We start from the raw sequence: 17,305 nt of genomic DNA, 5'->3' as shown, positions 1-17,305 counted from the left end.
ACCGGCATGATTTATGCTCCCAAATTAGGCCAGTCTAAAACCTGGGCAGGAGGAATAGGTGTTTTTTTTAAAGGATAATGTTCCAAAGCTGTCTGAGTTTTCCTGTTTCCTGACATCTCATAGCTTTCCTGAGCCCTCAGCAGGGAGGACATGTGATTTAATTAGAGCACGACTCAGAAGCATGGTGCTCCCAAACCCTGCTCCCAGCTGTGCCCCTGACTCTGGGACAACAACCGTGATGTCTGAGCCACAGATTTAAGAACGCATGGGGAACACCTCTGTGTGTCCTCTTCCTCAATGAGCTTAAGAGTGTAATTAAGCTCCACTTGGCACTTTGGAATTATCAGAAGGCAAGTGCTATGTAAAACCCTATTAATAAAGCCTGCATTTAATATTCTGGTAAATAATGCACTTTTGCAGGAAATTAGCCTCCAGTGATGTGCAGCTAGAGAGCCTGACAGTCAGCTGCTGACCACAGAGCTGATGCGGGCAGCAGGAGAGGGTGGGAACCTCCTCAAAAAATGCTGTCAGGCAATGTCTTTAAACAAATTCTAAGTCCTCAATCCACTCCTTCTATGGAAATCAATGAATCGCTAATTCATTCTTAACCATCAAAATCGACTCAATCCAGCACACCAGGCTACGTTAGTATGAATGTGAGCTAAATCCAGAGCTGAGGAATAGCCAGGTGGGAGGAAACACTTCCCAACAGGACTTCACATCACATTAGTGACTCCATTAATAATATATCTGGGAACTTTTTTCAACACCCCATTCTGCCCACCTCTCTCACTCCCATGCATAGGCTGCTCTAAGCTTGGGCTCTTCAAGAAGAAACCTTTCAGAAGATTCAAAGTTGAGGTCTTTTAGCAAATGACATTTGTGCAAGCACTTGTGTTTCAGCAATGCCAGTGGAAAAAAAAAAAAAAAAAACGAACAAAAAACAGCTTAGAAAAGAGATGCAAGCAGCACAAGGCTTGGCCAAAGCAGCACCTACACCAACACACAAACACTGCGGTCAGAAAAGACCCCTAAGATCAACCGACCCAACCATCAACCCAACTCTGTGAGACGGACCACAGCCACCAAGTAACTTTACCGGAGATGTGCACAGTGCTCTTTGCCACTGCTTTGCAATTTACTGAAAGGGTGAAACGAACTCCGGCAGCAGGGAATCGTTCCTGCAGCTCTAAATCAGTGCCGTGAGCATCCGCCGGGCACAGGAGCAGCTGCCGGCAGTTCTTTACCGATTTGTACGGGATGACCATCCCCAAATTGCAGTCACTCTCTCACCTCAGTACCTTTGCCACGCACTTTAAAGTGTCACAAAGACTTTGAAAACAGTCGCAAGGCCAATTCTTAGAGAACTAAAGAAGAAAGAGGAGGAAAACCCGACCCGAAGGAGTGGAGGGAATGTCAGAAACGCGAACGACGAGTCCTTATATTCAGAAAGGGCTTAGCAAACCCGCTCCGAACCCGCTGCGCGGAGACGTCGGAGGTGAGGGGGGACAGGGCAGGAGCGCGGGCGGAGCCGTTCCTTGAAGGCGCCGCTCCGGCACGGACCGACGGAGGGATGGAGGGATGAATGGACGGACGGACAGAGGGGATTTCTCACCGCTGGAGCGCCGGACGATGTTCTCCAGGAAGGTGTTCTGCGGTGCCACCAGCCCTCTCTTGCCCCCCGGCATCCTGCAGCGCCGGGCTCGGGGGCCGGGGGTGCGCGGCGGCAGCGGCGGCGGCGGCGACGTCGGGGGGGGGCCGGCGGCGGCTGGTGCGCCCGGTGCCCGTGAGTCGCGCAGGGGCGGCCGCGGCCGCTCATGGTAGTGGCGCCCCCGCGGCGGCTGCAGCGCGGACTGGGACCCGCCGCGCACGGCGCCGCCGAGCGCCGCCGCCCGCGCCCCCCTGCGCCTGCGCGTCCGCCCAGCCGGGCCGCTCCAGGACGGGCAGCGGGGGCGGAGCGGAGCGGGGCTCCCACACGCGGGAGTGCTGCCTGCCGAGGGTGAGATGGGGTCTGCGAGGAAACGTTGGGAAGTTGTGCCTTGCCCGAAAGCGAGAGAACGTCAAACCGCTAGATTTTCATCTGGGAATTGCTTTTTTACGACGGCGTTCCCGTGTTCCCAGCGGGGGCAAACGGATCATTAAATGTTCTATCGCAAAATTGAAGCCGGGTGTGTTTTGCCCACTAATCATCGTGTGCATTGAAATGTATAAATAGCCTTGCATGAATCCATCAACCAGTTTTGGGGGCTTCCTTCATTTTCCAGGGAAAGCAAGTGCGAGGGAGAGACAGAGGGAGGCAGCTTTGGAGCCTCGGCGGAGCAGATGAGTCAGTGCAGATACCGCGCTGACCGCCGTACGGCTGTCGCTGACTCCTGCCCCAGCCACGGTCTGCTCGAACATTGCCTCTTGAAGGTATGGTTAGCAAAATCCCGGAAGGATTTCTCCACCTACTTCTGCCTCTGCTCACTTTGCACTCAACTACAGAATAGGAAGGATCGTAGAAGGCAATGGCAAGTAGCTATTAGATTGCCTGGGCAATGCGTGCCAGGGCAGGAGCACGGCCGATGTGCTGCACTCTGCTGCCTGCCTCCACCATCCCATCCTTCCCATACTTAGGCCCTGGTCCAGAAAGTTGTGCTGAGGTCACACAACCCCTGCTTAGAGCTGAAGAGCTCTGCTTCACCAAGAGCTGCTGCAGGAGCAGCGGTTCTAGTCCTAGAGCCAGGAGTGCTGCTGCTGCCAGCTGAGATCTGGTTCTGCTTTCATTTTAACAAATGCAGACAGGAGCATCTCCACTACTGTGGGTGGAAGGATGCTGCTGCTGAGCTCTGCCCCATACAGGGAAACCTGGCTTTGGTGGCTGGTGGGTGGACAGCACCTTCATGCCACCCAGATGAGCCACAGACATTGAAAATATCTGTGTACAGGCAATACCACGAGTCCAACCTCTCTGTACAGCATTGCTGGGGCTTCTGCTCACCTGTTTGCTCTGTTCCACACAATTTGAATTCTTGTACTCAATTCCCATCCTTGTTTTGAAATCTCCCATGCTTTTTTATGCCTTTTTATTTACACATCAACCCCTTTCTTGTTGACCCTTTCTCCTAAATGTCTCCATCATGTCCAATACTCTGGGCTTTACCCAGTTTCACCCACTACATCTACAAAAAGCCCAGTGCCCCATGTGCACAAATCAGCAAACACAGCAAAAGCACAGCCAGCACACACTGCACAGCTCATGTCCATCTGGAGAAGAGCTGATCCTTTGAATGTGAACCTACAGGACAGGGTTATTTTACTTCAGGGAGTACTAAATATTTCCAAAACAGTTCTTCTCCACAGCATGTATTTCCCACAAATTTATGAACGAAGAATCATCACCTTGGACTCAGGGGGCTCCTAGAAGAAGTGTAGGTCAGACACTGAGCTCTGATCATCTGCCCCAATGGCCTGAGCCATTCAAGCATGTGAACCAACCAACAGTGATCTCCAAAGCTAGCCATGTTTGGTTTCCAGTATCTCATCACCTATGGGTATATTGCTGAAATAGAGGCTCAAACAGGTGCCAGAGGGAGAGGTCTGAGGCATGCTGGCTGCAGGAGAATTTGCCCTTTCTGTACCTTCACCATTCAGATGAAATCTGAGCTCAGAGCTTATGGTAGATGTGGCCAGAAGATGTGTCTGGATTCCTTCATTGTTTTTTGGGACTGCAGATTTCACAAAGGAGGAAATACCTCTGCATGTAGAGTATTTAACAGCTGATGATAGCCAAGTTAACAGCTAGTAATAGCAAGAAAGAATAATTGTGAGGGGAAAAGAGGTGGGGAGAGGGATTACATTATAATCTCTCTCCTATTTCTCCATCTTTTGTTTTGTTCCCTTTTCAAAATTTGAACAATTGGTTTGACAGACAGGAAATCAATACAACCTTGACAAAAGTTGTTACTTTGGTATAAAAATAAAAACTGATGGAAAATATTGACAAAAATTCAGAGCCAAAGTACTTGCTGGTATCTGACTTGGCACCAGTGAGAATTCTTCATTCTCTGCTGTGTTGCACAGGTAAGTCTTGACAACCTGACCTAGAGGTTACGGAGCTCCCATCCCTTACTATCTTTGGCAGTGCAAAGCAAAGGGATGCAGAACTTGCATGAAGATACAGCATTCAGATGGATGTGGATAGCTGAGGCAAGCACCCAGGAATCAGGAAGAATCCAGGCTTCCTGCATGCTGTACATCTAGGATGCACTCCGGATGGTTCTCAGTGAATGGAATGCTCAGTATTTCTCCTTCACACTTCTCATTCAACGTGGCCCTGTGCCATACTGCCAGGACCCCAGCCAAACTCCACTCAAGTATGGAGGAATTAATTTCTTCATGGTGCTCTTCACTAATCTCCTGGTGCTTGGTAGGCATCAGTGAACTTCTGCCTTTTTCCTTGTCATAAAGGGATCAGACAGGAAACTGGGGCACAGTGAGATTAAGGTCAGAATCATCTGGTAATTGTGAGTGTCCAACTTGAGATATCCAGGAGCAAAGGAGTCCCACTTTGTTAGAAGATTATGAGTCCAGCACCCACTGAATTCATAGAATTGTTTGAGCTGGAGAAACATTTAAAGTACACCAAATGCCTGTTTCTCACAAGTTTGTGGAAATGGCCAGAGAAGAAAACAGTGCAAGAAAGCAGGTTTGAGAATCTTTTGTAGTTTCATGGAAAAGCCCTGTATCAGATTTAAACATTACTGATCTTACTTGTAGCATGAGGCTTCTTATACATCTTGCTTTATTTCTTCATACCTTTTGATTTCACTAACATGCACCCCAAAGATGTAACAGGCTAAAGATAGATGTTGCAAGCAAGTGGGCATAAGGCATGTATGCGCTCACATACAAAATATTACTTGGAATGTAACCAAAAACTGTCACAGTAAATAGACACTGGGGCAGAAGAGGCCATCAGATAGGCATTGCCTCGTTTTGGAGTACTTGTCTGAGAAGCTCTATTTTTGCCCAGGGAGCTATGGGTGCCCCAACCCTGGAGGCGCCCAAGGCCCTGGACAGGGCCCTGGGCAGCTTGAGCTGATGGGGGGCAACCAGCCCACAGCAGAGGGTTGGGACTGGATAATCTTTAAGGTGTCTTTCAACCTAAGCCATTCTATGGTTCTATAATTCTATGATTTTACCATAGGCTTCCCTTAAACCAGAATCTGACCCTTGAGGGGAGCAAGAGAAAAAAACAGCACTGTAAAATGGTCTCATTTTATGAATGATGTTTTTCACATTCCTTCACCCGCAAAGTCTGTGCTTCAGTTACCATCAGTCCAACTGTGCCATCACAAGCAGCCCCCAGAACTTCTGAAGTGAGCCCATGTAACACTTATAACTTCATGTTCAAACTTTTTAAGTCCATTATCTCAACACCAGGGAGAGGCTGAAGGGTCTGAACTGAAACTCCTGTGGGCTTTGAGGAAGCTTCCTTCCTTTCAAGAGCACAGAGTTCTTATTTCTAATCCTGCAAGGAAGACTTTGCAGATGCTGCAGCACATTTGAGGCCAGAGAATAAGATGCTGTGAGAAGAGCGAAAGTTTTCCACTTCTTTCAGACTTTTAGGGTAGAGAAGATGGCAATTTCAAACTCCTGCTTGGAAAAGAGAGGAAGAAAGAGTCCTCTGAGTTAACCTAGAAAAAGAAAACAAAACAACAAAACCAACAGTAAGAGCAAGTATCATAGGACAGCAGCTTGCAGCTGACCAACAAGTGAGGTGGGAGACAGCAGTAGGTAGGATGCAGTCACATATGTCAGAGGTATAAATGGTTCTGTAGGTATCTACCTTCTAGATTCCTTCCTGAGAAAAAAAATGAGTGAAGCCAATAACTTTTGGTCTGACATTACAGAGTGAATAATTACAGAATACAGAATAATTACAGAAAACAAACAAACAAAAAAAAAAACACAACAAATTTCCTTTCCTCGTGGAGGAAATTTTTTTGTTTGTTTGTTTGTTTTTTGTTTTTGTTTTTTTTTAAAGGGGAAAATATTCCTTTCCACAAATGAGTAATGCCTGAAAGAACAGCCAGGTGAAGATAGATTTATAGAGAATTCCTGTGCTCCCAACAAACAAACAAACCACCCAACATTTTGGGTTATTTCAGCCAACAGCTGAATCATCAAAAGTAAGGATTCTGGATGGGAAACAATCCACAGTTGTATCTTTGCAGAGATGTTTTGCATTCAAAGTAGTTCAAAACAGCATCCAGATATAAAAACACCTCACAGAAGGGTTTGGTACTACTTGAACCGGCAATAAATCCCAGTCACGGTATTGGCTGGATACTCAAAAATAGTATCCCAAGAGCAGAAATGGAGATTTAGGGGAGGCAATACTGTATGAAAGTATAACAGAGGCCCCCCAAAACCATGATATTCTCCTTTGAGACCCAATTTCACCAACAGGAAACTGAGGTGCTAATAAATGAATAGGTGCAAACACGCCATACTTTTCCTTACCCACAGTCTCCCATCAGGAACAGGAGGAAAGCAAGCACCCTGCTGGATGATGGAGCCATTGCCTACATCAGAGATGGTTTTCAGGCTTCCTGCAGACTCAGACATGAATTACTTCATAGATTATCATCTAACAGGCTTTATTTGTGGACTCCCAGGGGAAAAAAACTTTTCATTTTTAAAGGTAAATCTGGAATTCTATATAATCCTGTGACTTCAGGTCTGATATGGGGTCTTGTTTGGTTGAGTCACCAAAAGTTATTCCCACCTTCATTACCTCATCTGGCCCCATCTCTCTGTAAGGCTCACATCACATCCTGGAGCCTCATCCAAAATGAGCAAGAGCTCCATAAAAGCTTTCTTCAAAGCTACCCCAGCACTGTTTTCATCCCCTCCTACTGTTATAGGATGCCTCTGGATCTTAAAGGCTATACACTAGAGAAGTACACTAAAAAAAAAAAAGATGACTTTTTGGCAGCTGAAATATCAACATGAATGGATGGTATTAAATTGTCCTGAAAATTATACACTTCAATGGAAATGATTTAATCACAGCTTAGCTTTTACTTCTAATTTGGCAGTATAAGTTGAGCATTTTGTATGTTTTGGGTAAAGAGTTCTAATAACAATGATGCAGTTAAGAGCAATGGGTTTTTCAATTTTAGACTGCTTTTCTTACAATTGCTTTTAAAAAAAAAATCATCTTTGAGAAGAAAATTACTTAGACTGGGACTTAACTCAGCCATGAGTTTTTGTAGCAATTGTCATTAGAATTCAGCAGGGGGATAGGGGTAAAATTTGAATTTAAGCATGCTTGCTAGGATTTGTATTGCTGGAAAGCCAGAAACTTTCAGCAATTAAGGTGCTGACGTCTATGTATGCGTGTCTGTATGTTAAGCTACTCAAAAGACAGGCAAAAAAAAGTATTGTGTCTGAACTTTCTATCTATAAGAGAGCAATTGTGAAAAATAATAACAAAAATAACATCAGTGCAGAGCCAACAATCAGATCCAGATCATCTTCTTACCACCAGTCAGATGCCTCATGTTCCTGCCGCAAAGGTGTTTTCAGACAGAGAAGGATGACACCAGATGCATGCCTGCTTCAAACCTTTCTCTTCACAGAGACCAGTTTGACATAGAAACGTTCACTTCAGCCTATAAATAGCAACACCAATTACCCATGGATGCACCACGTAGCAGAGGAGCTGATGACCCTCGCCATTCCAGAAGGCAGCTGAACATTGCCCTGCCATGTATGTTAGTCCTCAAATTATGTCTTACTGCAGTAAGGGGAGGAAAAAGCACTAATTAGCGAGTCCCTTTTCCTATCTCTTATGGCAAAATATCTGCAAGCTCACAACTTATATTCCCCAGTAAACACCTAATTCAGCTCAATGCTTTCACACCAGTGCAGTCTCGCATTGAGCCTTGTGCTAACATAGCTTATGCACAGTTCAACTGTCCTGGTTCAGGGTGTGTGATGGACAGCTCTCCTTTTCCTTCTTCACATTAATTCCATGCAAGCTTCCATATTGATTTTCAGAGAAGCAGAAAGAAGTCCTTAAGCTGGGATGTTTATAATATTGACTCTTCAGAAAAGTTTGGGGGAAAAAAAAAAAGCTTATTGTGGAATTAGTTTATTATGGAATTGCCTCTTTTTAGCACGGTTAATCTCAACCCATCAACTCACTGGCACAGTTTTCTCACATTACATTTGATTAGGGTTTGGGTTTGCTGCTGGCTCTGCAGAAAGCGTAACAGTATCTGCTGACATACGAACTTTTCATAACAAGCAACAACTGCTACTCCAGCACTTCATTGGAAAGCAGGAACATCTTAGATGACTAATTGATTAGTATGGAAAAGATGTCCCCAGTTTGCTGGGCTATTGGATACATAGAATAACAGAACTCTTCACTAGCACAAGCAAGTCCAACAGATGTGTAAAATGCAGTTCAAGCCGAGTTAAGTCTAAGGACACTGAACTCTTCTTTACAGGAAAGAAGGGTGTTCTAAGGCATTTACCAAGCAACTTTCAAAGAAAATCTTTCCAGATGATCTGGTTGCTTTCCTTAAGACTACAAACATGTCAAGTAAGCTGTGTGGATGCAGCACTGACAGGCACATCTGCGAGCCACGCACAAGTATGCCTCCCACAACATGCTCAGCAATGCAGAGCTGTCTTCCAGGATCCAACAAGCAAGCAGGCAGAAGTCAGAAATCCCAAGCAGCAACAAATTGGACAAGCAAGCATTTGCGCCTGGCTCCTAAATGCCTCCAGCCAGTGGGGATGGAGAATGTACTATGACCTCTTCCAATCCATCCTCTTATGCAGGAAACCCAAATGGAAAAAAGTTCTTCTGCAACAGGATAGACTTTCCCCCCCCTCACACAGTGGACATGCATCAGCTTCACTCAGGAAAAAGGGTCAGGTTGGCTATCAGGAAGAGGTTCTTCTCCAGAGGGTGGTGGACAAGGAATAGGCTCCCCAGGGCATTGGACATGGTCCCAAGCTTCCAGAGGTCAAGAAGCATCTGGACAACACTCACACATACAGTCTGATTGTTGGGTGGCCTTCTGTAGAGCTAGGAATTGGATTTGGTGATCTATATGGATGCCTACCAACAGAGGATATTTTTGATTTTATCAAGTGGTGCCTCAGCTGGGAGAGCAGCACAGCCTTCCCTTCAAAGATCACTAGAAGTAGCAAATGTGAACAACCTGGGCACTTCAGCAATGCCACCACTACACATTTCCCCCTTCCAACAGGACAGATTTGGGTTGGGCAATCTGCAGAAGTCACTGACTGTATTGACTTAGCATTCAGGAGATTACATGGGAAGCACCCATCTCTCCTGACTTCAGGTACCATCTTCAGATCGTCCTTATCATCAACTGGTTTGTGAAGTTGTATCTGTTTGTCTCAAGGAAAAATATGATGCTTCATCAACTCACTTCATAAGCTCTTACCTCTGCTCCTGGACTGGCTGCGTGCAGTTGTGTCCCTCTCACCTTTGTTCTTGCTAGGTAAAAAATGAGAAAGAAAAAAAAAAAAAAGAACCAGACTCTTCTTGCCTTTTCTATTATGATAGGCGTATTAAGAGGCTCGGAGGAAGGAAGATGCTGTGTGCCACTGATCCAATTAGAATCTTTCTTATCTGACTGTGGGGGACCAGAATTGCTCACAGCATCCCAGATACACCAGCAAGCAAAAGCACTGCTGCTGCTGTAGGTTGCTCATTTGTTTACTTCAGTTAAAAAAATCATAACTGCTACTTCACTATGGAGGAAATTAAAGCTATTAGGTTATTTGAAACCCATTTTAAAGGAAGGCAGGTAATGAAATCAACTTCTCAAAACTTACAGCACTGGCAGATTTTTAGCCAACAGTTCATTTGGACGTATCTTTCTGAAAGCAGTTCTCAGCATTAACATTTTCAAATCCAGCCTGATTTAACCCTAGATAGTAGAAAGCACTTCACTTAAAGGTGTACGTAACCATGTGAGCATGGCAGCAGCACAGAGAAGGCTGCAGTTTTCAAAATGTGAAGAGGGAAAAGCTTCTTCTTTAATCTGTGCCATAAACATCAAAAACCACATCTCCCTCAAAACGTATATGAAGTGAACCGCGTACAGGAGTGGTTGTAGCCATCATAATCATCTCTGTAATAAATACTACTTTCATTTCCAGAGACCACAATTCACATTCACACTGTGGCTCCTCACTACAGTCCTTTGCATTCAGTAATCCAATAACTTGAGCAAAGTTTTCTGCCATAATGAAGAGCAGCAGCTAATTCTAATGCTCCATCTGATTCCTGTCAGAAAAATGTAATTGCTGCCTAACATTAATTCCTGCTTAGAAAACTGGAAATCATCAGTACAAATCAATTTACACCAGAAACACTTAGATTTTTCAAGTGGTTTTTGAGCTACACGCCACACAGAAATCATCTGGATCTTTAATTATATCAGTCGTATTCATTTTCATCTCAAGATAAACACAAGCTAGACAAAGGAAATAGAAGAGACTTATGCATTTTCTAATTATAAATCTTCTGGAAAAACAGGGCCTAATCCTACTTATTTACAGGATAAAGCATTCCAGTCTTGCTGTTTTCAATCAAGGTAGAGATTTCTCTCTGCTCCAAGTCGAAATACACATTTAATCAGCATAAACCTAATGCCCCCTGTTGGTTATATGTTGCTAAATACACAGCGTATGCACATAGGGATTCCTCGGTCTCCTACTGCCAACAAAGGCATTTTACAGAACAGTTTAATCTTACATGGACACATGGATTGTACTTCAGATTTGCCTGGAGGCATTTGTCACCTCCTCCATGAGAAAGTAGCCACATCCCAGTGCATGGGAATCTTCCCAGTCTGCAAAGGCACAGGAATGGTCTGTAATAACTTGTCCTGAGGCACAGAACTACACATGGCAGCCTGCAGCCATAAAGCCTGGAGCCTCAGGCCTTAGGAAAGCCAAAATGTGAGTTTAGGATCAGGTATTTAAAGCTTTCTGTAACGTATTTTGATAGTTCCTGAGGAGAAACACAGTGAGAATGAACAGCTTCTTCAGCTGGCCAACTTGTCTGTAGTCCCTGCATCCTAAATGTGGAATTATTAGAAGAAAAAAAAAAAAAAAAAAAAAAAAGGCTTCATCAGAAAGGTGGCCCAGGGCTGGTTATCAGCAAATGCCAGCCTCTTCCTGGACACACATCTGGTTTCCACCGTGCAAACGGCTGAAATGCCCAGAGCCTGAGTGACTTCATGCATTATGCTGTAGCTTCACAGCACAGCCAACAGCAGGAAACAAATAATCCCATTTTGTTCACTTACCTTCGTTTCTGGAGCAGTTGCCCCCCACTGGGGAGATAGTCCTAATCCTGATGCCACTGGCATGCTTCTGACCTGAGGACAGAGGCAAGACTGAGAGGAACAAGAACTGTTGATGATAAGACAATGTTAAAATGCAAGGGAATAGCAGGAGGCACCAGGAACCACCCAGCTCAGCTCATGCCAGTTGTAAGTATCTGCAGGCCTCTGCATCAAGCCCCTGACACCTGTGAGCCCCTCAATGCCCCCCAGCCTCAGTGTCACTGCCACCTGAGACCAGAGGTACCAACACTCCCCTGACTGTGGAAAGTCCTTGGAGCTGTCTCTCCACACCTCCACAATGGCTGTCTTCATAGTGACATGGAGATGCTCTCCCTGGGCATCAATCCCCTCAAGTAGAACCCAAGCATCAGCCATGCTGCAACGGGGACAAGCTGCTGCTGCAGCACTGTGAAAACAAGTCCTATTTACATGTTATTTACTATTATTTCCACAGTTGGCCAAAGAAAAGATTGAGCTAGTGTTGATTCAGTCACCTGGCACTCATCCTACCTGGATCAGAGGGGCAGCTGGTTGCACCCTTGGAGCAAATGTTGGTGAGCAGAGCCTCCAAGCACTATCCTTGAGCCACCTCAGCCCTCTACCGGGTTTGGCCAAAATGAAGTTGGAACTCCAAGTCTCTTCATTCTCTGATCTCTGAAAGACAAGCTGTGCCAGAACTGCAGTACACCACAGGGTTCCTCAGTAGTACATGAAGAAAGATGGCATGGCTAAAATTAGGATCTACAACATGGGCAGCTAGGAAGTAAAACTTAAGCATTTATTTGAATGATAAAATTATTAAGTTTGGAAAAGACCACTAAGATCACGTAGTCCAACCATACTCAAATCTGGCAAACTCTCACTGCAGATACTACTTCGAAATACCCAGTAGTTCCTTCATCAAAAGTAAATGTAGTTTTCTCTCAGCCCTCAAGTTAAAGCATCCTATATTAGATGATTCCTCAGACATTCATGAATGAATCATTAATTAGCTAACAGTATTCCTTTGCTGTCTGTTTGATACACAGGTGTCTCTGCTGAGCTATTTGTGAACCAGCATTATTTTTGGATAGAATAAAAAACATGAAATAACATTTTATAGAGCACAAATATCACCAAATCTTTTTCTTGTGTTCCTGCTTCATGTCATTTTAAAACAAATTCAGGGAATTTCATCAGGAGTAGAAGAGAGGAGACACTGAGAAAAGCATCTGGATGTAAGAGAGTTGCGTAATTCAGTGTGACTATTCTGCACTGAGGAACATAATGTTAATCCTTGTACGTAGTCCTTTGTGAGCCCTAAGACTGTGAAGAAAAGAAGAGTAAAGCTTTTGAAATAATGCAAGGTCATATCGCTAACAGATTCCAACAAGTTCTGCCTTTTAGACTGAAGGGAGAGAAGGAGAATCGAACCAAACAAAAGCTTAAAAAGCACATGATACTCTACAAATCTATGTAACTGCTCAAGAAAACTGAAAGAGCAAAGAAACACCTGAAAAGCAGCACTGAAAATGGCACATGAGGCAAGACAACAGTAGAAAAACTTCTGTAGTCCTTAAGGACATCAAGTGAAATGCAGAATGCTCAAAGTTAGCTTGGATCGCTCTCTGCTCAATCTGAATTTCAAGCTCTGCTGTACAAATGTCTTTGTCTCAACGCACGGTTTTTAAGTCCTGCAGGAGCGACTGCCTGGATGCTTTTGCTTTGAAGCCCTCTAAATCCTCCCTGTCATCACTGTTTCACATCAAAATATGTATTCTCCATTCTCCATTGCAGGACGCAACAAAGAGATCTTCAGTTTTCCCACCCACACGCTCTTACTCACGTTGTTTTTCCTTAGTCTCCAAGAACATGCAGATTTAACAGAGACATCTTTAAAGAAAAAAAAAAAAAAAAAAAAAAGCTTTCCTTACAGATATTGTTGCCTCCTGCTGGCAGATTTTTGCCAACAAGACCAAAAACTATATGATCAGAACGATGTATGCAGGAAAGCAAAACTGTCTGCCTCATAAACCATTCTCTTGTCCTGGTTACATCAGCTCCTAACATTTGTTCCCAAGATTTCAGCTGCCTTCCAGCTGACTCCAGAACCCAGTCCTGTAGACTGTGCAGAAGACAGCAAATGTAGGTGTTGGTTGACACCACCAAGCTCTGCTGCCTCCTTGAGCCTTGAACCATCCTGGCTGCCACAAGATAAGTTTGCCTCCGCTCTCCTTTTGCTGTCCTTCACCTCCCTTCCAATCTAAGCTGTTCATCACTTAAATTCCTTTCTTCTTAGGCATAAATCCTCCACCTGCCTCTTCTGGTGGAGAATTTGGGATCACCTGTGACCCTGAGCTCAGTCCTTGATCTCAATCCTCTTCATTTGTCAAGAGCTGAAATTCCACCCTAACTCACCTAACATGAACAATTCCCCCATGCCTTAGTCTTCTCATGTGAGCTATCACAGCCCTTTCTCTTGTTGAAGAAATCCATGTTTGGAAAATGAAAAAAAAGCTCCAGAGTCAGCTGAGCCCTTCAACATTAGAGGTAACACACACACTCCAAACAAAGGTTTTCCTCCTAAGACCAGCTTATTTTCCTTTTCTGATATCACTTCTCTCTCTCTCATCTTATTACTGGAAGCTTCACACTGACTGATAGATATGTAAATAACATTTGCATCTTCATTAACACATAACATACTAAAAGCACTACAGCTTTGAAGTCAGTAACATATACAGGGAGGAAACTGGTTTCTTGCTCAGTCAACTCTGGACACGCAGCCAGAACAGCCAGTTAGCATTTAGGTGAGGGAAGTCTTTAATCTGGGATATGGTTTGAATCAACAGTGAAATACTTTACCTGCACTAGCAACAGCTTCAAAGTGTAATAACAATTTTTATGAAAGGATGCCTTCTCAAATAGAATTAGATAGGACTGGAGGAAATGGCCACAAGTTGCAACAGATTGGACATTAGAATATACTCCAAAAAAGTGGTCAGAAACTGGAATGTGCTTCCCAGAGAAGGTGATGGAGTTGCAGACCCTGGAGGCGTTCAAAAAACATTTAGATGTTGTAATGAGGGACATGGCTTAGTGGGAAATATTGGTGGTGGGTAGATGGTTGGACTGGATGATCTTAGAGGTCTTCTCCAACCTTGGTAGTTCTATGATTCTCCTGCCAATTCCTTACAGATAATGAGGCATCACAGACTGCCTTTTAAGCAATAGCACAATGAATGCAAACCAATATTGGAGAATCAGCAGGTCATTTATATTCCTGTAAACAGATAATTCTATTTACAGACTGTTTTTTAATTTCTTAGGTTTTTTGTCACAGTTTTTTTTTTTTTTAATCTCTTGCAGGTGGATAGAGAAACCTCAATGGATTCTGAAAACTGCTCTATAATTAAATGAAATTGTACACTCACCTGAGGATATGTTGCTTTTCCAAAGGAGGAAGCGTTTCTCTCTTTCATGTTGTATGTAATGAGTAATACTGATTGCCAATTACACAAAGATTTCAGGCAAAGCATAATATGGTTTAGAAATGTAAATACATCACAGTGATTCATGAGCTGGCATAATCAGATCAGTGAAGAGACACATCAGTGAGGAGCAGCCTTAAAAGAGATTAGAGCATCTTTAACCACAGTATAAGCAGGTGCACCTCCAGTTGTTCCACTGCCTTCACTTGTAAGGCTGAATTTCACCTACAGCTGAAAAGTAGAGTGACCTCTGCTTTAAATGCAGCAATTTTACTAATCCCATCCTATGAACTCTAAACAGAGACTCAATGTAAAAATTAATAGCTGCAATTCTGATTCCTCGCAGCTTCTCCTCTCTTTGCCTTTGCTCCACCTTCCACCTACTAACTCTTTTCCCCTCTCATACCCTGCAGCTCCAAGTCATCTTTATGTTTTGAAGCCTTGCTCATAGTAATAACCTCTATCATTTCCTTTGCACTTAGCATCAGATAATGACATTATCCCATCTCAGCTATGATGGGCTCCCAGCTCTGAGGGAGATTGTCACACTGCTTCACAACCTGGTTCTCTATGACACCCATGCTCGTTCACTTGTCTTCTATGCTCTCTTTGCCTTCTGTAATCTTGAAAATGCTCATGTGTTGCTGACAGGCTCTGCCAGGCATCCAATGCAGCACTCCCACGTTCACCTTTCCCAGAAGCCAAGAGGCAAGGTCTAATGCAGTTATTTTCTACTGAAGGAGGACCAGCTACAAAATGTGTTCCTCAGCCTCCAAACATCTACTTTTCCACCAGCCTATCTCCACAAAGGTCCCCACATGCCTCTCACATGGCTCCAAAAGTTTCCCATTTTGCCTTGTTTCTCTTATCTCCTCATTAAGAAAATAACCTCTTCTCTTCATTTTCCAAAAGCCTTTTTCAGCCCCATAAATCTCCCTAAGCAATACAGGAGCTGACCTTTATGCACAGGAGCAAAACATCACCCCAAGCTGTAACATTGCAAATCAACTTCCATTTCCTTGCCAGCATTCACATACAACCTGCTGTCCTCTTGGAAATGAAATGACCCAACTGCCTCCAGCACTTAAATCTATCCTGCAGCTCTTGGTAGAAATTATTTGAGCTGCTCTGTTTTGTATCCTTCTAAGGTTTCTTAAGTTGCTGCCCAGCTCTGATTAACTTGTCAGGCCCCCAGATTTTCTGTATTACTCCCTATTCCCTTGTTAACGCAGCTTACTTGCTGTTGTTAGCTTTTCACAGCTGCTTTGCATTGAGGAGACATTTTCACTAGGTTCATGGGGATACCTAAAGCTTTTCCCTTCATCTAGGGGGCCGCACATAACTCAGAACCTACAGGCAAGGGTGATGCTGCTCTACATTGATTTTCAATCTCCTCCGGGTTTCTTAGCTAGGAGTCTCTCAAGGGGCAGATTTTATGAAACTAATATGAACCTGGACCACGTAAATTTGGCCAGAAACCCACCAAGCTCCAAGACAGATGATGTCTTCCACATTCCTGCAGGACATCTCCTGTTTCTGACTGCTTTCCCAGGAGCAGCATATCAACAATAGCACACAATTCTGCCTAGGCTGTTGAAGGCAGAGGCTGAGTACTGCTTTCTGCTGAGAAGATGTCTATAACGGAACATAGAAGATCTTAATAAAAATAGAAAAAACAGTGAATTTGTTTGGAAAAAAATTTCATTTTTTAAAGGTTTTTTGATTAAGTGGAGGTTTTTTTCAAAATTTTTGATATTTTTTTCCATTTGCTCTTTGGTTTTTGACTTGAAATTGCTGTGAAATTTAGAAGAGAAACAACAGTTTATAGCTTTATCTAGACTTCTTGGATTACCTGGATGTTTTCCAGTTAAACTAACACAAGCCAACATACAAATACACCACTCAAGTACCACTGACATAAATAGGTCTAATTCATATTGCATCACATGAGGGTGGGAGCCTCTATGTGCAGTGAAACCGGATTATTTAGCCCTCTCTGGAGAGATCTTTTATTTCCTAGCCCATAGCTGTGTATTTCTTTAGCCAGATGAAACCCCATGTGGCATTACGTGTGGAGGTGCTGCTTGTGTTGCCAATCACTGTACCAAAGTGACTTGATTGTACCAAGCTGAAGTAGCACAGACCGTGCCTGCTTGGCCAGGGGCACAACAGTGGCTCTTACTGTATGATGCTTTCCAAGACATGTCACCAGATGACCCCATGTAAGTGCTGTAGTGGCCTGAACCATTTCACTAGACTTTCCATTGGACTGCTGCCACCATGTACTTCTTCCCACTTACCTGGTCTGAGGGCCATGCATGACAGAATGGCACTTGAGGCCAATGAGAGGGGAAGCAGGGATGTTTCTCATTCCCTAACAGAGGTGAAAATTGACAGTCTGTGCAGCTTGATTAAACCAGGTATATTAAAGCAACTTCTTCATCT

The 17,305-nt window shown here is 44.0% G+C and overlaps 1 protein-coding gene and 1 long non-coding RNA gene across 5 annotated transcripts in view; both read right to left on the bottom strand.

The window, feature by feature from the left end:
- The window catches only part of KCNH5 (potassium voltage-gated channel subfamily H member 5), a 149,974-nt gene extending 148,230 nt beyond the window's left edge, over positions 1 to 1,744 (bottom strand). For both annotated transcript variants that reach the window (XM_048947624.1, XM_048947625.1), the window contains exon 1: positions 1,616 to 1,744. In XM_048947624.1, the coding sequence (XP_048803581.1) occupies positions 1,616 to 1,688 (73 nt within the window). In that variant the 5' untranslated portion in view covers positions 1,689 to 1,744. The remainder of the gene's footprint in view (positions 1 to 1,615) is intronic.
- A 1,345-nt stretch (positions 1,745 to 3,089) lies between these two features.
- Positions 3,090 to 16,550, bottom strand: LOC125694431 (uncharacterized). 3 transcript variants are annotated; one of them, XR_007377556.1, is made up of 6 exons: positions 15,818 to 16,550; positions 14,804 to 15,091; positions 11,901 to 12,044; positions 11,352 to 11,423; positions 9,477 to 9,529; positions 3,090 to 5,678 (listed from the first exon to the last, which is right to left on the bottom strand). It is a non-coding gene; the product is annotated as an uncharacterized LOC125694431 (long non-coding RNA). The 3 variants fall into 3 exon arrangements; XR_007377555.1 differs by having other exon boundaries at positions 14,804 to 14,995; XR_007377557.1 differs by lacking the exon at positions 3,090 to 5,678 and adding an exon at positions 7,536 to 7,661 and having other exon boundaries at positions 14,804 to 14,995.
- Positions 16,551 to 17,305: the final 755 nt, after the last annotated feature.

This window comes from Lagopus muta, chromosome 6 (genome assembly GCF_023343835.1).
Source record: "Lagopus muta isolate bLagMut1 chromosome 6, bLagMut1 primary, whole genome shotgun sequence".
NCBI classification, from domain to species: domain Eukaryota; kingdom Metazoa; phylum Chordata; class Aves; order Galliformes; family Phasianidae; genus Lagopus; species Lagopus muta.
Note: the sequence above shows the minus strand (reverse complement) of the source record. Positions and strands in the feature narration are given on the sequence as shown.